General features: G+C 46.6%; 1 protein-coding gene and 1 long non-coding RNA gene across 9 annotated transcripts in view; one reads left to right on the top strand and one right to left on the bottom strand.

Moving 5' to 3' along the window:
- rragd (ras-related GTP binding D) overlaps nt 1-16,762 on the top strand; it is a 39,441-nt gene extending 22,679 nt beyond the window's left edge. For 2 of the 7 annotated variants that reach the window (XM_057058878.1, XM_057058881.1), the window contains exons 6-7: nt 6,694-6,842; nt 8,538-8,982. In XM_057058878.1, coding sequence (XP_056914858.1) covers nt 6,694-6,842; nt 8,538-8,689 — 301 coding nt within the window. In that variant the 3' untranslated portion in view covers nt 8,690-8,982. The other 5 variants (XR_008954291.1, XM_057058883.1, XM_057058880.1 and 2 more) reach the window with 5 other exon arrangements.
- Nucleotides 16,579-20,112, bottom strand: LOC130540041 (uncharacterized). Of its 2 annotated transcripts, XR_008954294.1 has the most exons (4): nt 18,033-20,112; nt 17,865-17,959; nt 16,772-17,758; nt 16,579-16,698 (listed from the first exon to the last, which is right to left on the bottom strand). It is a non-coding gene; the product is annotated as an uncharacterized LOC130540041 (long non-coding RNA). The 2 variants fall into 2 exon arrangements; XR_008954293.1 differs by having other exon boundaries at nt 16,579-17,758.
- Nucleotides 20,113-20,291: the final 179 nt, after the last annotated feature.

The following is a 20,291-nucleotide window of genomic DNA, read 5'->3' as shown; positions in this document are numbered from 1 at the left end:
CTGCCTGTCTTCGTTCTGCCTGCCTCGCCTGTTCCCTGGACAACCTACCTGCTTTCTGCCCCTGACTACGACTTCTGCCTCAGCGTTTCTGGTTCCTGTCTGCTCACCTGGTTTTGACTTCTCCGCTTGGCCCCGACTTCGCTGCTGCTCGTCCCCAGTCTGCTCCGCTACATCATCAGCCTCCTCTCCTGTAAGACCCTTTCTGTCACTCCGGCCCGCTGTTAGCGGAACTGCATGGTTCCGAGGATTTACGTCCTTCCCCCTTGGTTCCCCATTCCGGCTCTGCTCGACCCACTCCCCAAGCCTGCAACCCATAGACTTTGTGCGGGCCCTGAGCCTGAAGAACGGACTATTTCCTGTGTTTGCCTGAGTTCCTGTTTGCCTGTGTGCTAATAAAAGTCATTACCACGGTCCAGTTTTCCAGAGTGCTGCTTTTGGGTCCTAATCGCACCCATCACAGCGTCCTGGTATGGGCATAGAAAGAAGGGCCGGAGCTCCAAGTTGACTCCAGCCCCTTCGGATTCCCATGCCAATGGTGAAGAAGCAAGTAGCCGATGTACACAGATGGTTCCCCTCGGAGGATGTAAGGGGCCGTGGTGACAGGCTTCTTTACAGCAATGTAATCCGTGAAAAATCTCAATTCAGTGGGATTGAACCTAAAAAAAGGCAAATAATTTTTTCAAAAAGTTAGCTACTTGTAGTCCAGTCAATGTACTGTGTATTTTTCAGTAAGATGATTTAAGATAAATAATTCATAACTTTCATAATATTGTAGTTACTTAAGACATGTAGATTCACTATTAATTAATGTTTCTTGCATAGATACTACTTACAGCAGCATGAATTTCATCCTCTCCTTGAATCTCGATCATTTCCACGGCGCTCATTAAAAAATCCGTAAACTTTGCTTGAAATCTAAGGGAACAGACTTTTAAAATGTGCACCCGGATTACAAAACTCTGATTATTATGAACTAACCATCCATTCCAAAAGTTTTTTAGCCTCTCACTTGTATGCTAATTATATACTGTATATATATATATATATGGCAATATTTACAATGGAATGTTTACAAATGCAAAAACGCATCTTTATGGAAGACTCCTTTTTAAGACTGGTTCATTAATCAAACTATATTAACACCCAGCTAAGTGCATATATAAAGAATTTAGGTCCATCTTAGGATCTTTCGATGTTGCATTTTTGGATGCTGCCATGTTGGCTTGTTTTGCCAGCCACAGATGGTGTTTTATTGTTATTGCTTTATTGTTAGTGCTCAAGTGTGGCCCAATTTGGCATATTAATAGTTGCGATTGATCTTCTCAAAGGTAAAAACTAGTGCTGCAGGCCCCCAAGTTACTCAAGTAAATGTAACTTGGTACTACCTGCCGTCATCATTGTCAGTAGCCGGCATATGTACTCTGATACTTTTTTGATAACTATTCATTCTTGTTCTTTTATTTTGACCTCCTGAACCTGCCTGCTCTGTGTCTATCATATCTGGCAGACAAAGCCTAGAAAACATCAGGACTCAAACTGTATTTCATCCCCATTTTCTCCCGATCCCAAGTCATTCTTTGCCGCAGGCCAAAACAAAGAAATGAAGATGTGAAAGGCACAGGTCACAAACCAGACACTGAGTGAAAAGAGTGAGAGGGGGAAAATCCTCGCAGCCAGGAGCGACTGGAACGACACGGCCCTTCGGGGGGTGTTGGCCCAAAGAGTTGCGGAGGAACTCAAGGATCATTTAGCCGCTCGGGAGGAGTCTGGGGACCTGGAGACGCTCATCAGCCTGGCGTTTTGGCTGGATAACTGACTGCGGGAGAGATGCCGGCAGAGGGATAGCGAATGCCCAGTGAAGAGTTCAGGGGAGTCCGTCCTGGCGGAGTGAAGCTCCAGTTGAATCGTCAACTACGGTCCCTGCTCCACCTCAGGAGGATGTTGCCAGCAAACCTATGCAGCTGGGAAGAACCTCACTCTGCCATGCAGAGCAGAAGCGCTGCCTGTCTGCCTGTATTGCGGCCAGGCTGGCCACTTCCTCGCTGATTGCCCATCCCAGCCCAATGAACTAGGCTCGTCAACACGCGTCGGTGTGTTGGTGAGCGCCTCCTCTTCCTGCTCCGCGCTGGCCCGCTTAACACTGCCGGGCACGTTCCTCTGGGGCAAGGAATCTGTCTCTGCGCCATTCTTGGTGGACTCTGGTGCAGATGACAGCTTCATCAGCCAGGACTTGGCCATGCAAGCCCGCATCCCCGCCGAGACTCTGCCCGAGCCGAGACCCATCCTTGGTCTCAACGGGGAAGTCCTGTAAAGGTTACGCACCAGACCCAACCCCTCACCCTCATCGTCTCTGGGAACCATCGGGAACAAATCCGCCCATTCCTCATCTCGTCTTCCTCTTCCCCGGGGGCTCTCGGGGCTCCTTGGCTGGCTTGCCACAACCCCCAGATTGGTCGACCGGGAGACTGGTGAGTTGGAGCATACCCTGTCGGACCAACTGCCTTCGATCTGCACTCACCCCCACGCCTGGTGGCTCGGACCTCGCCAGGACAGTTGTTAAGGGGGTGGGGCATCCCCCCCGTGTGGTGCGGCTGGGTGGCACAGTCCAAGTGCCCGGGGTGAGTGATGGACTTTGCAGCGGGAAGAGAGCTGCTGCAGTTTCGAGGTCAGTTCCGGTTCCAGGTGGGTTTCTATCGAACCAGCTCTTCGTCCCGAAGGACGAGGTGGCGGTGCCCATGGTACATGCCGATGTACGCCGGTGCACGAGGGGGGGGAGGCAGGTCCACGCTGCACTCCTGGGGGCCTCCCAGCACTCTCAACGGCAGGCCAATCGGCGCCAGACTCCAACTCCAAGGTCTGGCTGTCCACGATAGTAAACCCCGCAGCCGTCCGCTTGAAGCTTCCCCCGACATTCAAGATGAACCCCACGTTCCACGTCTCCATGGTTAAGTCAGTCGCTGAGTCGGATCTGGTCCCTCTGTCCGAGCCCCCGCCTCCCCCCCGTGTTGTGGATGGGGGGCCTGCCCACACAGTCCGGAGCATCCTGGACATCTGTCGACGAGGATGAGAGTTCCAGTTCCTGGTCGACTGGGAGGGGTACGGTCTGGCGGCGCGATCGTGGGTCCCCCGCCGTTTCATCCTGGACAACAGCCTCCTCTGCGAATTCTACTGCACCCACCTGGATAAGCCTGGTAGGGTGCCGCCAGGCAGAGGGATAGCGAATGCCCAGTGAAGAGTTCAGGGGCATCATTGAGGGGGAGGTAATGTTGGGGTCCAGGGTTCCAGGTCATGTGTTGTTGTTTTTTCCTGCAGGGGGTGTGAAGGAGCTGATTTGCTACAGCTTTACTGCAGTTGCCCTGCGGGAGTGGAGAGTGTGTGTTACTTGACTCCCATGTGGGCTCCACTCTGAAGCTCTTTGTGCTGTCCTGCGGTCCAGGAAGACTGTCAGTTCCATTTGTTTAATAAAGACTAGTTTTTGGACTTTTTATCACTGTGTTTGGCCTGCATTTGGGTCCTGTAAAAACCCAAAACCTTAACAGAAGCTACCTTCCCCACCTCTGCCTCATGTCTAAATATGACCAAAGACTCAAGCAGGAAGCCCCCGAGTCGGAGAAGTGGTGAGGGGGTCTGACCAATCAAAACTAGTCTGCTGGATGTGGTGGATTCAGCAGATTTGCTGAATCAGTCGGTGCCAATGGCTCTCTCGCCACGCTTCAAGATAAGAAGTGAACAACCTGCTGAGCATTCAGTTCCTACCTTCTTTAAAATGTCTGATACTGTACCTATCTCAAGGAAACCACACGCGAGCAGTCCCCGTGACTTGGGGCCAATAGCCCTCACTTCAGTGGTGATGACATATTCCAAGAGACTCGTCAAGGTGTTCATCACCTCCACACTGCCATCGTGTGACACCACAGTTCCCCCAGACTGGTGTCTAATCTGATATACCTGGGCCTGGACCTTGATATAACTGATATACCTAGGCCTGGACCTTGATATCCCTGATATACCTGGGCCTGGACCTTGCCATGCACGTCGATCTACAATTCTTCCCCCATCCCCCTCAGCACCAGGAGCTGTGTGCTCAGCACTCTGATGTACTGACTGTACACCCATGACTGAGAGGCCATGTCACAGTCAAACATCATCATCACAGCTGTTGTGGGACCTCCTCCCGTTGGACATCAGCAAAACAAAGGAACCAAAGGTGGACTTTAGTGGGAAGCAGCAGAGCCCCTACCACTGTAGTATCTGAAGCCTGTGTATCTCTGTAGGCCTTGACATCTGTAAGATCATGGTGTTTGGTCCTGAACCTCTCAGGGATAGATTAAATCACATGATCACTCTAGATGGTATCTCATTAACATCTAGTCTCTGTGTGAGGAATCTTGGAGTAACTTTTGATCAAAATCTCTCCTTCAACTCACACATTAAATTAGTCTATAGAAGTGCCTTTTTTCACCTGAGGAACATCACAAGGATTAGAAAACTACTGACCCACCATGATGCTGAAAAGTTAGTCCATGCATTTGTTACTTCCAGGCTGGAGTATTGTAATTCTTTATTATCAGGGTGTCCAAACTCCTCTTTAAGAAGCCTCCAGCTGATCCAAAATGCTGCAGCCAGAGTTCTGACAGGTATTGACAAAAGAGATCACATTACTCCTGTACTGGCGTCTCTTCATTGGCTGCCCGTTAAATTTAGAATAATTCTTAAAACCCTTCTTTTGACCTACAAGGTCCTCAGAGGCCTAGCTCCATCCTACCTGGAGGAGCTAGTGACACCTTACCAGCCCAATAGATCGCTCCGCTCTCAGAGTGCTGGTCTACTTGTGGTCCCCAGAGTTTCTGGGGGTAGAATGGGGGGCCGAGTATTTAGCTACTAGGCCCCCCAGCTATGGAACCAGCTCCCTGTCCAGGTACGGGAGGCTGACTCATCGCTACTTTTAAGATTAGGCTTAAAACCTACCTCTTTGAAAAAGCTTATTGTTACTAATTCTGTAGTTCCAGTTATTATCATAGACAAACAAATTATCATAAGTAGGGGGTCGTCTAATCATTAGGTTAACATCTTAGCTATGCTGCTATAGGCCAAGGCTGCCAGGGTCCAGAAACATGATCACCTGACGTCTGTCACCCTACTGGGTCATGGTTTATTCTTCCCTCCTCTCCTTTCCTCTCCTCTCCTCTCCTCTCCTCTCCTCTCCTCTCCTCTCCTCTCCTCTCCTCTCCTAACTATTCTATCCTCTACCTGTCCCCCCCCTTCTCCTCTCTCTCTACCCGGCCATCAGCAGGAGGGTCCCCCTCCTGCCTGGTCCTGCTCAGGGTTTCTTCCTGTTAAAGCCTCTCCTCGCCTCTCCTCTCCTCCTCCTCATCAAATAGACTAGTAATGCTATTTCCTGTGTAGTTTTTCTGCTTCCCCCCTTCTGTATCCATTTACAGGTATTGCCGCCTTCAGAGCTGTATACTGTATACTTCAATCCAATTCAATTCAATCTTTTTGTATGTATTTCTATGCTCTATGCCTCTCCTCTCCTCTCCTCTACCTCCCCTCCTCTCCCTCTACCTCTCCTCTCCTCTCCTCTAACCCTCTCCTCTCCTCTCCTCTCCTACATATTCTATCCTCTACCTGAGTTTTTCCTTACCACTATTGCTTGTCTGGGGTTAGGCCCTGGGATTCTGGAAAGCACCTTGAAACAATTCTGATTGTAAAAGACGATATATAAATAAAGATTGATTGATTGATTGAATGATTGATTGTTGATTGATTGTTTGGTTGATTGATTGATTAAGACCTCAACTTGTTTTTCAGCCACCCTGGCTCCATCTCACATATGTTCCATATGTGTCTTGTCACCTGTGCCTCTTTATGTGCTCGTGATGGTTGTCTTGTTTTTTTCTTGTATGAGGAGCTGAGGGAATCCTGGGGCCCACAAGAGGGAATCCTGGGGCCCACAGGCTCCTGATTCTTCTTCTTATGAGGATGTGTACCATAAGGTTTCCCTCCTACTTCCATTTTCGGTATACCATTTGGTTGGTTATATTGTTTTATGAGGTCATCAGAGAAGAATGTGTTTCCTTGACCATATGAGAAGGGGCTATCGAAGTAAGCACTTCGGAGATCTTCACCATTTGGACCACGAAAACTCCCTCGGGCAAACTAGATACCTGACTCCAATAAACATCTCTTATAACCAAGTCAGTCTCTGCGAAGATTCCTTCCTCATCAGCACCTCTCGACTACCATCAGCAGAAATATACCACACCACCATCCACATCACTGTTTGGGAGTGACCACCTCATGGGATCTGTCCTGGACGCATCACATCAAGGTTGCGGTGAAGAAGGCCAGACAAACCAGCTGTCCACTCATCTGTGAGCCTGAAACTGGAATATTTACACACAACGAATGATTTCTCTGGTTCCAATTTTAACAAAAACCCTCATCAACAAGAACAATATCTAATTTTAAAGACTACACATGTCATTTCAATAAAATAATTCTACTTTCCTATGTTGCGTGTTGTGATTTGTGGTTACTGCTCATTATTTGCAACTGGCTTAAGGTACAGAAAACACAGATTGTCCTGGGTATGACCACATGTGGCAGATAAAGTTGATCTCTTTACATTGGCAACAATGGGATGTCCATCAAATATGATCAGATCACATCATTCTGTGTCACCTTTTACAGTCCAGCTGACACTGGCAGTGACTTACCCTATGACAAGGAGTCTATGGCCATCATCCACCTGAACAACACTACTGTCATCTACCTAAAGGAGGTCACCGAGTTTCTGGCAGTTGTCTGCTTCCTTCGGACAGAAAGTTTTGAGAGAAAAGGTGAGCTACACACACACACACACACACACACCACACACACACACACACACACACACACACACACACACACGCATATTGTCCATGTTAAAACACAGACCCAAGTGTTAAACGAGTGAAATCAAATGAACCAGAGATACTTGTCCACTTAACAAATCTACATGAAGTCCAGATTGTCTTCTCCCACTGACTCCTTTGATCTGAGGCAGCCTACTGCACTGTGTTCAGGGTACTGACATGTGTGTTGAGAGCAAATTGTTGCATTAGCTGGGGCGTTTTCAATACGAAAATCCAGAAGCTTTACCACATCAAATCGATTCAATTCATCTTTATTTGCATCGTGGCTGTTGCACTCAAGCCTGTCCCCAGGTGCTTTCAAGAGTCCCAACATTGCTCTCATTCAGGCACACAAACCCCACCCCCACAGTCTGGTTCAAGGAGGGGGCACCCTAGGATGGTGACTTTCTTTTAATTAGATGCACTTTGTACAAATGAACATGGAAAACAAATTATGCAACAACTGATTAAATTACCAGAACAAAATAAATAGATTTCTAGAGCAAAATTGAAGAGTAAAGAATGTTTTCTTTACCAGACCTCTGACCTGCCGAACACATCTGTAATGGTGCATTTAGACAACAGAAAGTCAGTAGCAAAGCCCATTTTTTCCCAGTTGTATTTCTTTTGAGGTCTTGCTCAGCATGAGTTATTGGTCATTTACAGGGACAGTGAGTTCAGTTCTAATAAATTCAGCAGAACATTTGTTCTGCACATCAGTCGCCTTATTTTCAGTGAGATTGGAAATATCCACAAACCCTGGGGAAGATGGGACGCTGAGAAAAAAGGATGCAACATCTTGGATTGCTTCTCGCTGGAGCAGTCGGGTTATTTAACGAAGGGCAACAATTCCGTTTTTCAAGGGACGCTTGCCAGCTCCAGCCCAGAGCAGGACCCTTGAGGGCTTCCAGCATCGCCACGGCAACAGGACCTTCTAGAACCAAGGCACAACAGTAGCCAGACCCTCCGGACCTGTTTGTTCCAGTTCTGTTACCTTTGTGATTGATTGGTTTAGGATAATTTTCAAATGGGTGCTCAAATTTTGAAGAACAGTGTGAAGCTAAGAGTCTGGTATTTAAAGAATCCTGCGGAAAGGACTGCTTTTTTATGGCAACACTGATAAAGGCAGGTTTTTCTATGTGCCTTGATCAAGTCTTTCTTTTGACAGGCTGGTGGAAGCAACAACCACACAATGGGGCCGTTTCTGAAATACTTGTGTTTGCTCCCTGAACACTGTGCTCCTGCATGTAATCGTGTTCCATCCTTTTGTCTGTAGCTGAGCTCCATGATTGACAGTCGTTTCAGTTCAAGAAAGTCCTTTTTTCCTCGTCACACATTATTTGTTCAGCAAAACACAGACGTTTCTTATTCCCTGATCCAATAAAAAGCGCCTTGAAATAATTCTGATTGTAAAAGACGCTATATAAATAAAGATTGATTGATTGATTGGTTGATTGTTTGAAGGACTGAACCACCCCCCCCCCCCCCCACACACACACACACACACACACACACACACACACACACACACACACACCACCACCAGCAGTGTTAATATCCCTGCTCACATTTCACTCAAACCTTCCTTCCTTCACTCTCACTGCCTCCCTTGTCCTCCACCTCACCCCCACCCCCCTACAGGTCTCATCGACTACAATTTCCATTGCTTCAAAAGTGCCATCCAGGAAGTATTCGATGTCCGGCTGAGAATTCAAAAGAACCGTAAACTCCTCAGTCAGAGGAGGTGGAGTAAACTGACCACAGGCAGCGGAGGGCTCATCAGCCCCCACTGAGGACTGCTGCCAGTGTATTTCAGAATCATTTTCTTCCAAATCTTGTGTCCTCTTGTGAATCCTCTTCAAAAGAAGGCCTCGATGAAGGGAAGGATTTGAGAAGCTCTCAGCAGACTGACAGGATGCTGAACATCCTGTCCTCACTAAATATAATGCTAAAGCTAAAGCAATCCTCTCAGTACTGTGCAATTCTTTTTAAATAATGCACCATTGTATCAGTGCACCATTGCTAATATCAGTATCATTTCTACTAAATGTAATAAATTAAAGGGGCTCAATGTTCTGTCAACTTACCGGTGTCAAGGTGTGACCATTTGGTGGGTGAAAGGAGAGAGTCACGTAAGGAGATGCTAATGTCTTTCTAGCATGGTCTATGTTTGAGTCCAGAGTCTAAAGACTTCCTAGCTCATCATTTTCATGACTTGTTTTTGACTGTGGTGGAGCTGTAAAGGCTCCGAGATGAGTTTCGAGCCTCAGTAGAACAGATAACATCTAATGAGATTCCCTTGGTCTACTACTAGAATTTTGTCAACCAACGCTGCCAGGCTATGTTGAAATTTTTCCACTGCTGTCCTGTCCTTTAGTCCAGTTGGTCTCACAGGCTTCTGTGGGAAGTTCCAAGGAACGATGAGTATAACCTTTACTGATGGAAACATCAGTATTATAATCACTTTTTCTCATATGATTTACTGTATTAATTGGCAACAACAATCATTTCTTAAACATCAGAGTTGACAAAATCCCTCCCCAAGACATCGACTACAATTGTAACTACAATAATACAGTTATTTTTGTGAACATCAGAAGAATTTTGGCAACAGAGATGAATTCTTTATCATATTTACATCAATCATAACCGGCGCTGCAGTGGGTGCTTTGCTGTGGTTCCTGTGGAACTCTCTTTGCTACCTTGTTGTTTAAAGTAATTTTCCTGCTCTCAGTACTCATCAAGTTTCATCTTTAAAAACCTGTGCAGCTTACTGATGTGACAGTGTGAGTGTACCGGCTCAGCCGTCTCTTCATTATTTGGACTGCAGCACACAGAGAGCTCTGTCTTCACCTCCTCCTCCTCCTCCTCCTCCTCCTCCTCCTCCTCCTCCTCTCCTCCTCCTCCTCCTCCTCATCCTCCTCCACCATGATTCCCAATGTTTCCTCATCTAGGATTTCAAAGCTGAATCATTTCTCACATCCATTAATTCTTATGTAATTCTTGATTCTTGACTCTTTTCAGGCAAGTGAGGAATCACCATAGCAACAGAGTTATTAGTTATACAATCCTAAATTGGGTTCAGCAGCTCCATTAGTTCTGCTGCTCCGTTCTTGTTCTGACCTTAGAAAAAACAACTAGCCTTCCCAACACAGTCGGGAGCAAGAACGCTCATGGTGAGAAATGCTGCTGCGGACGATCTGTAGGAGAGATCAGCCAGCAAGCCGTCATCGCTGTGTACACCGTGGCCAATTACGGAGCATTGTTGCTGAATCTTCAGGAAAATCCCACATATAAAAACTGAATTAATAATTAAGGAGACACGACAGAAATGAAGATGCGGACATTTTGAAGGGCGTGACACAAACTCCAGTTAGCTTAGAGCTACAAGTCTTATGAAATTGTTAGGCTCACTTATTCTGTCACTCCCAGCTGGTATTTTTGGTATCAAAGTGGGCAAGATCAGACTGTCTCAGATCACAGTGGACCCCCTAACCCTCCATCAAACTGGATACTCACCATTCAAATTCCTTTGGGAGTTTCCCTTTAAACTACCTTAGTTTATAAAGAATGTCCTGGGCGGCACAACTTGGAGCACCACTACCTCAACCGATCAACCAATCAATCAACCAATCAATCAATCAATCAATCTTTATTTATATAGCGTCTGTTACAATCAAAATTGTTTCTAGGCGCTTTACAGAATCCCAGGGCCTGACTCCCAACAAACAACAGTGGCAAGGAAAAACTCCCCTTTAACAGGAAGAAACCTTGAGCAGGACCAGGCTCATATAGGGGGACCATCCTGCTGATGGCCAACTGGGTAGAGAGAGGAGAAGGGGGAGGACAGGTAGAGGAGAGAATAGGTAGAGAACATAGAAATACATTATAATAATTAAAATAAACTGCTGCTAGAGTTGAGTTGAGTGGGTCAGTGGGGTCGGAGGTCAGTAGGACAGCATACAACTATGAAGGCGGCGATACCTGTAGATGAATACGGGTGGGGTGGGGGCAGAAAAACTACACAAGAAATAATGGCCTCATTTATTCATAGGGTTAAATATTCCCTCCCAAAAGGGCTGATGTGTTCAAGAGGGAATATTGGGTAAGAAAAAGATATTCTGGGGGATGTACAAACATGTGTTGGCAGGATAATCATCAGCTGTGAGACCAGCACCACCGGCACCACCAGCACCACCAGAATAGACACGTTGATTAGATAACACATCAGCATTCCCTGATCCAAGCTGCAGCGGAAAGTCAGTTACCGACCAGTTAAAAAGGACAGAAAAGCTTTTAACACCCAGTGCGAGGACATTTTATGTCTGGTTTAATCATTTTTATTAGAACGTTTAAACATTTTATTATTTTGATTTATTAGGTTAGTAAAGTGTTCAGCATCCACATGGAGGACAGGACATGACGGTACCACTGGACGCTTTTACAGTTATTGTTACTAATTCTGTAGTTCCAGTTACTATTATAGACTGACAAATTATCATACTTAGGGGGTCATCTAATCATTAGGTTAACATCTTAGCTATGCTGTTATAGGCCAAGGCTGCCGGGGTCCGGAAACATGATCACCTGACAGGCCTCTGTCACCCCACTGGGTCATGGTTTCCTCTCCTCTCCTCTCCTCTCCTCTCCTCTCCTCTCCTCTCCTCTCCTCTCCTCTCCTCATCAAGTAGACTAGTTATGCTGATTCTTGTGTAGTTTTTCTGCTTCCCCCCCCCTTCTGTATTCATTTACCGGTATCGTCACCTTTGGAGCTGCATGAAAGTTGACCTCCGGCCCTGCTGACCCGCTGTATAAATAGTGTATTTTTGTATGTGTTTCTGTGCTCTGTGCCCGCCCTCTCCTCTCCTCCTCTCCTCTCCTCTCCTCTCCTCTCCTCTCCTCTCCTCCTCTCCTCTCCTCTCCTCTCTCTCTACCCAGCCGGCCATCAGCAGGAGGGTCCCCCTACATGAACCTGGTCCTGCTCAAGGTTTCTTCCTGTTAAAAGGGGAGTTTTTCCTTGCCACTGTTGCTTGTCTGGGGTTAGGCCCTGGGATTCTGGAAAGCACCTTGAAACATTTTTGATTCTAAAAGACGCTATATAAATAAAGATTGATTTGATTTAAAGATTGACAACCAAGAGCTGCAAAGAAACCAAAGACACCTTTAGCTTAGCGGGTAGAGCGGTTGTGAGTGGCCACAGACAGCAACACGAGCTTCCCTTCCGTGATGGTGATGTCTTAATGTAGGGAACTACTCGATGCTGACCGGCTCTCTCGGCACACCAGCAGGTAAAATTTGACCGAAAAGTTCCATGATTTGCAAGCAGGCAAGCTGCCCTCCATCACACAGAGGCAACCACAGAGAGTGCAGCAATGACCACAGAAAATCCCCCCTTAGTGTAGTTTTGTCCATGTCAGACCGCCAAGTTGGCAGGCTCTTGCAGAAAGGGTATATCACGAGGCTCAGTGAGGATTCAGGCTTGGAAGATCAACTTTAAACATGAGGTTTTGCCACAGTTGCTAGAAAAGTCTCATGAACTGAGACGTCAGCTATATATTTCTTTTAGGTTTGCAGGTATGTAGGGAAGGCCTATTTGTGCTCTTACAGAGGCGTGTCTGAAAATGCCTGGATGAAATGATCGAAACCTCCTTCCATGCTGGCATGCATCACTCAATACGGTCGCTTTTCCTAGACCTAGGCCAAGAGTGGTGTCTATTGGCAGTAGCAGTCTATTTTATCGTCTGTTTCTAGTTGTCATCAGGCATTCAGCTGCTCCTAGGATAGGGTGTATGTGCACAGGAGTGTGGGGCAAGTTTTTTACCTTGCACACCTCTGAGCAAAGACCAAGGTACAAAAATGACTAATAGAGGAGATACTCTTTTCAGGCGATGCTGCCTTTACCTCACACAATCATGAGCTGCTTCGGAAATGCTCGTGGGGAGTGTGGTGTTAACCCTAACCCTAACCCATCAAACAAAAAAACACCACCCTTATGAGCCGGGGCATCTGCACCATTCCAACAATCCCCATCAGAAACTTAACCTTTGAGGTTGTGGAGAACTTCACCTACTGTGGATCTAGCCTCTCTCTCTAACTGATCACCTGGATCACCAAAGTAGCAACTCCAGAACATTGAGGGTTTAAGGCAACTTTTTTTTTTATTTCACCTTTATTTTTGACCAGGTTGTCCCTTTAGATTTGATCTCATTGATAAGTGAGACCAGGCTACAAAGCTGAAGTGGTGCACAACAATAATAAAAGCAACTGGCATACCAGTACAAACATTTCACAATATCAGGTATGCAGGTCTGTTTGTCTTTTCAAAGACCCCTGGCTTTATCCAAAGAAATGAGACCAGAAACCTCAAGAGAGTTCTGGATGTGGTTCCAGGACCAGGGGGTAGCACAGAAGAAAGCTGCTTTGCCAAGTTCTGTATGAATCCTGGGAATTTTACACGGTTTCTGATCCAAAATAAATATGTGCGTGTGTGCGTGTGTGTGTGTGTGTGTGTGTGGTGTGTGTGTGTGTGCGCGCGCTCACACAGGCACGTGTGTGAGCACATCTCTTCCTGTCCAGGTCAGCAAAATTGCATAACAGCAGCTGGTGATCACTGCCCGTGTCGCTGCTTTGTGTTACATAAGACAATTTGATGTTGATGAGACTTAAGCTGCTGCCTGTGCTGGCTGAGTGCTCCCCATCTGGGATTTCCTGTGTGTCCTCATTCTGAACACTCTGGACAGAGCTATTTCATGCTGACATCACCTCGTGTCTGTTTGACGAAAACGTTGATCCATGACAGGCAAGCTGTCTCCCACAGGGTCTCTTGCTTTACTTATATTGTCATAGACTGAATTCTCTAGTTTATTTTACAACATTTAAGTCACATCTCAGGAACGGAACACATCAAAATGCAATTTTCAAAATTCCTGCACAAACACAGAAGCACTCTTAATAAGTTGGAGATTAAATGGAAACAGCGGGGAGCCCTAACAGAGCAAACAACAAACTAGGAATTCCAACAGAAAACAAAGGAATCTTGAAGGCATAAGCATTAAAAAGCAATAACCTTGTGGTAACTTTCGCTAACTATTAGCTTTATTAGCTCACCCTGCTCCCGGCAGATGTGGCAGACCATTTCTAATGAAAAGAGGTTTACGTAATCCAGTGTGAATATGGTCACTCGGAGAGCCCCGGCAGATACACACAGCAGCGTAGAGGTCTCCTGGGAAGGTGTGTGTGATCTGAATGATCCACCAACAACATCTGTCATCCGCCAGCTTGCTAGTGAACCCAGAGTTTGAACTCACCAGAAGGTTTGTGCTGGCAACAGGAAAGGAACACCCCTAATGGGGGTTTCTCTCAGGTACACCAGTCTCGACTACTTCCGTGGTCCTAACAATGTCAGATATCTCCTCTTGTTTTGTCAGCAACACCTCATAATAAAAATGTTAAAGTCATCAATATATTTCTGATTAATCATAGAGCAGATATTCCAGGAGTCTAGATGCTCTTCTGGACATAACATTGGTTCCTTCCCTATTTTGCAATAACATTAATAAATCGTGATTAAATCCAAAGGCTGCTCTAGCCAACTGCACATCTATGGTTTTCCATCATTTCATATTATTTAAGTAACCCATAAGCTGCAGAGCTGGTCATCTGTTCAAAGATTTTCATCACAGCTTCATATTATAGTCTTTTATACCCACATTACAAAGCTTCTTACTTTGCCATTTTTAGCACTCTCCAGACTGTGCCTGTATACATTCAGCTCCTAGCATGCACGTCACTTTAGCAGGGATTAAAAGGCCTCTAGTGAAGACTGCAAAAGCTACAATCAACAGATTTTGACAGGACCTAAGCAACAGGGCAGAAGTTAATACAAACGGGTTCTGAGCACACTCACCCGTGGTTGACATGACAACAACAGTTATTCATAATAGCTGTTGGAGGATGACTCAAGTGGGACTGAATTGTTTCCTTCACCAGTTTCAATCAATTAGTCTTTATTTTATGGCATCTGTTACAATCAATATAGGTGCTGTATCCCAGAATCCCAGGGCCTGACCCCCAACCAGCAACAGTGGCAGGAAAAACTCCCCTTTACCAGGAAGCAACCATGAGCAGGACCAGGTTCATCTGGGGGAACTACCCTATTTATTAAAAGCTGGCCTGGGTTTCAACCAGAGGTACGAGGGAGGATCCGCAAACGACAAAATCATCATATCCGTCTCCAGCTGGGCTCCTCCAGCTGCTTCCAGCCTCGTATTTCCCGTGGACCAATATCTCCATGGACTTTGTTACCAGGCTTTCTTCTTCCAGAGGCTACATTCTGTCTATGGTGGGCCGCTTTGATAAGATGGCTCATTTCCCGCCCGTGACCAAGCTGTCTTCAGCCAAAGAGACTGTTGGCCCACCGGTAAGACAGAACATAACAATTGGGAGAAGAAAACAGCTCTCCAGTGCCAGGTCTTACAGTATCCCTCTTCCTGGTCATAACAGCTGCTATGGGTAGAGCATGCCCACAATATGGTAGCCACCTCTGCCACGGGCTTTTCCCTTTTCAGTGTGCTGTGATCTACAATCATCATTCAATGTGAGCCTGAGACAAAGAGGTTAGATGTCTATCAGCTCAGGCCTTTATCCACTGGTGTTGGCAAAACTGGGCTCACCTTCAGTCCTCTCTCCTTTGCTCTGTGGACTGTTACACCATCCCCACCAACCAAAATGGAACTTCAGCTTCTTCCTTCACAGTTGACCAGAAAATGTGTCTCTCTACATGGAGCGTTCCTTTTCATGTGGAACACCAGAAAATAGAATCCATATTCATCGTTTTGTTCAATGTCCCATAGATTATTCGACCTGCAACTGTTAGGCTGAAGCTGCTTTGGTCCATGGACAGAAGAAACGGGTCTATGAAAGCCCTCAGGTGCCTGTAGCTCCACCTTCTGTGCCTTCTAACCTCATTAATGGAGGAGTATAGGCCAGAGGAAAGGTCCTGGATCTCCCTCACTACCCTCAGGTTTGTCAGAACCTTTGCTGATTTGCCTTTTTTGTGCATGGAACGCCTAACGAGGAGTGATTGCCTTTACAAGCCATGCATGGCACCACTAATGTGAGGACTTGTTTGAGGTTGGGGTTCTACTCCTCTCAATGTATCAGGTGTGATGCTGATACCTCTGCCCTTTTGCGACCTCTACCCTCCTAAAACCTCCACCACCCTGAAACCTCTGCCCCATATCGTTCTTTGTTGTGCTCTTAATTCACCTTGACTTGTTTTGCCTCATGCTGCCCATTCCATGTCTTGTTGCGGCCCTGGGGCTGGGCGGAGAAATCCCAGTCTGAATTACTGATCTGTCCCCCTTTATTTATGCTGAACTAGCACTTTTTTTACTCTCCTTGCGAAACTGCACTTTATCTGATACGTCTTCATGGCGTGCTGGAGCCAAATAAAACTATTTCAACTTCAACAGCACGTACAGGTTGCAGGCTCTGGCATTTTGCGAGTCAGCACAATAAACAGGTCAGATTTGCTTGTTTGGTATGAAACCGTCTTTAGGGAGCTATTGAGAGAAGCCCTCTCCTGATGACGGTGGGCACTGGACCTAATCTGGGTTCAAATTATGCAACAAATGTTAAGGATTAGTTTGACCAGGACCTGAATGCAGACAGGACAACCAACTCGGTCTCAAAGGGTTTATTTAACTGAAAAACATCTTGAATGCCGCAGGGAGAAAAACCTTCTCGGCACCGGGGAAGAGATCCGGCACGATTCTTCACGAAGGAAGGGAGGCCTGGTGACCTTTAGAGAGAAGAAAAAACGTATTACTAAATCGCAAAGCTCCAACGAGTAGATTCTCAGAGTCCACATCTACCACTAAGCTGATGGAACGATCCAACACGGGTGAACAGGAACCCAGGGACTGTCACCAGCGCCAGCTGCCGGAAAGAGAAACCAGTCCAGACTCAGAGACTGGCTTGACTTGCGAAACATGGAAAGTGGGATGAACTCTGATGGAGGCAATTTCAGATGCACGGCGGAGGGCTTGACGATGTGGTCGATCTCGAAGGGTACAATGAGACGAGGAGCCCGTTTCTGGGAGTCTACCTGTAGAGGGAGATCCCTGGTAGAGAGCCAGACCCTATGGCCCAGCGGATAGGTAGGGGCTGGAACACGGTGGCAGAACGGACCTGTCTCCACATGCTTCTGCAGGTTGACCTGGACAGAGGGCACTGCCACTTCCCCCTCCTGGAACTCGAACAAGGGTGGATGGTACCCCAGGGAAGCCATTAAGGGCGACACCGTGGCAGCAGAGGCCAAAGAGTTATGGGCGTACTCCACCCAGGGTAGGAACGAACTCCAGAAAGTGGGGTTTCAGGCCACTACACACCTCAGGGCATTCTCCAAGCTCTGATTACCCCTCTCTGCTTGGCCATTGGACTTTGGATGATACCCAGATGAGAGACCCACAGAGGCCCCCAGTGCAGCACAGAAAGCTGGTACATACCTGGTAAGTGAATTGGGGTCCTCGGTCTGAAACAATATCCCAAGGGAGCCCATGGAGCCGAAAATGTGTCAGACCAGGAGATCCCCAGTCTCTGTTGGAGAAGGGATTGTTGTGAGAGGAATGAAGTGGGCAGCCTTGGAAAAATGATCGACCACGGTGAGGATGACGTTATTCTCGACCAATGGGGGTAGACCAGTGACAAAGTCAACTGCAATGTGTGATCAGGCACACCGAGGGAGGTCTAGCAGATTGAGGAGGCCAACAGGAGGTAGATGGGAGGACTTTCCACAGGCACAAACTGGACAGGCCGCGATGAAAGCCTTGGCATCTTGAGACATGGACCAGAAGCGTTGCCTAAAGAAGTGTAGAGTACATGAGAGCCCCGGGTGACAGGTTAGTTTGGAGGAATGACCCCATTGCAGGACATCCAAATTGAGAGAACATGGAGGGTTTATTTAACTGAAAAATGTCTTGAACGCCACAGGGGGAAAAACTCGCTCAGCATGGGGAAGAGATCCAGCACAATTCTTCACAAAGGGAGGGAGGCCTGGTGACCTTTAGAGAGAAGAACAACCGCATTACTAAATCACAAAGCTCCAACGAGTAGATTCTCAGAGTCCACATCTACCACTAAGCTGATGGTACGATCCAACACTGGTGAACAGGAACCCAGGGCCTAAAGAGCAAGTAAATTGTCAATACACATCAGGTATGACTGTCACCAGCGCCAGCTGCCGGAAAATGGCTCCACCACGCCCCCTGGAGAAAGAACAGAGAAACAACCAACAAGAAACACCAAACAACAGCCAGGACCCTAACAACAAACCTCCACTTTCTGACATATCCGCTGTTATGAGACATTAGGATTTTATGGCTTTAGTGGTAATCCAGACACCCTTCACTTTGCTGGGAAGACACGCGCTGTTTAATATGAGCCCCCACCCCCCAAGACACACATATGAGCAAGGGCAGGGGGTTCCAGGACCTAGTGGCATCAGCCCTCATATCCCCACTTCCTTGTGTCCTTGTGTTGTCCCATGTCATGTCTATTGATGGGAGGGTTCGGTCTGTGTCTACGTGTCTCTTCCCTCTCTTTCGAACCTTCCTCCCTGATCCCTCATCACAATGATGCTACTCACCTATGTCTGATTGTCACCTTGCCTGTTCCGGTGTAATTAATACTTCCTCTTCCTCAAACAGTCCAGCCATCTGAGCTCCTGGTAATTACCTTTGATTTAATTAAGGTCTTTCCAAGCCACTGTTTCCACATTAGAATTCTTCAGGCCAGTTGTTTATTCTGCGCTGAATGGTATCTACAGAAAGATAGATGAGAGAATCATCTATAAAAAGGGTATATTTTCTTCTTTTTTAGTAACACTAACTGTATGTTCTTTATTCCACCTCGTACGTAGAACTGGATGCACTGTCATGGAATGATAATATTCATGGCTCAGCCATGGAAATATTCTCCAGCTATTAGTTTCTTGCAGCATAAAACAATTGTGGCTAATTTTAAAACAGCCCAATAAATCTAAATGCCCAATGTATTCTGCTTTCACTCATCTGCCTTTTCCCTCCACTTCACTGCAAAACCATATAAATGCATTTAAGTCCAGGGAGGAGACAACAGAATTTAACCTGAGAGAATAATGATTATGAGACACCAATAGCTGCACAGCAGGTCTCCAGCTGAGATGTTTTAGTCATGGCTCTTAATCAGCTCCGATGCCTGGCTTCATGTTTATGTGAGCAGCCGTTGGCTGGTGCACGTCCTTGGCTGCAGGGCTGCACGCAGGAGTCAGCAGGCATGGCTGCGGGGACGCCAGGCAATGTTGAGAGCAGTTCCTGACTTGTTCTCCTTTCTTTCACGTGCTTGGTGGCCCAAACAGCATCAAATACAGCAACCTACACGGACCATGAAACAGGACACAAGTAGCAAGGCCACGCAATGGCAGTGCAGTAGCATTCAGGTGCAGTCTGTCACTTTTTGCTCAATCCTCTCTTGTGGGTTTTGACAAAGAGCAGAAGGGGCAATGTACATGTTTTAGGGTAAAAAAGTATGGTCTAAACACCAGTGCTCCCAGTCCACACACATCCAGCTCAGCTGCTCCTTCTTTGGTAGACAGAAACTGATCACTAGCACTGTAGCTAACACATTTTACCTAAGTTCCTTTGGGCAACCCTGTGGGTTATTAGTTCTCTGTTAAGTGTGAGATATGAATGTAAAAGGAACCCCCCCCACCCGCTTCCCCAGCCTTGTAGCCTGTAGTGTGGAGTTAGCCTGTCATCCAAGGAGAAAACTCCCCAAATAGCTGTCTTTGTTCATCCGCTGGGTTTATGTCTCTAGCAATAACCTATGTGGATTTATTTTTCAGTAGGAATTTATAACAACTACCACTTCAGCTGTGTACCTGAGTACAGATTTTAAAGTGTAAATGGATGGGGTTGGGGGTAATATGCAAATCATATCCGCTGTTTTATATGACGCTAAGCAAGATTAGAGTGAGATAGAAGAAACAGCAGAGACATCCTGGAGGACAGGACATTGCCATAGCAACTAAACAGCTCCTCATTCAGCTATGTATCATGTTTGTGCAGCAGCACGTTGCCTGACTAAACACGTTGGAATAGCGATCTGCTCCTCTTTGACTGTATTAAAATCCTTATTCAATCATTCCTCTTTGAAGTTCTCTGCACCTGCAGGTTCCTAACAGGGGCAGCTGATTGGTACACAGGCATTTACACAGGTAACGCACCTCTACACTGTCTGTGTTTGGACTGAAGGTGTTCAACTTCACACGTCTTCTAAAGTGTTGTTGTTGAAATTTACAGCCTTGAAACTGCAGTGTAAGCAGCAGGACCTAGCTGTTACCATAGTTTGGATGGG

This window comes from Takifugu flavidus, chromosome 16 (assembly GCF_003711565.1).
Source record: "Takifugu flavidus isolate HTHZ2018 chromosome 16, ASM371156v2, whole genome shotgun sequence".
Lineage (NCBI taxonomy): Eukaryota > Metazoa > Chordata > Actinopteri > Tetraodontiformes > Tetraodontidae > Takifugu > Takifugu flavidus.
This window is presented reverse-complemented; position numbering and strand designations above follow the sequence as displayed.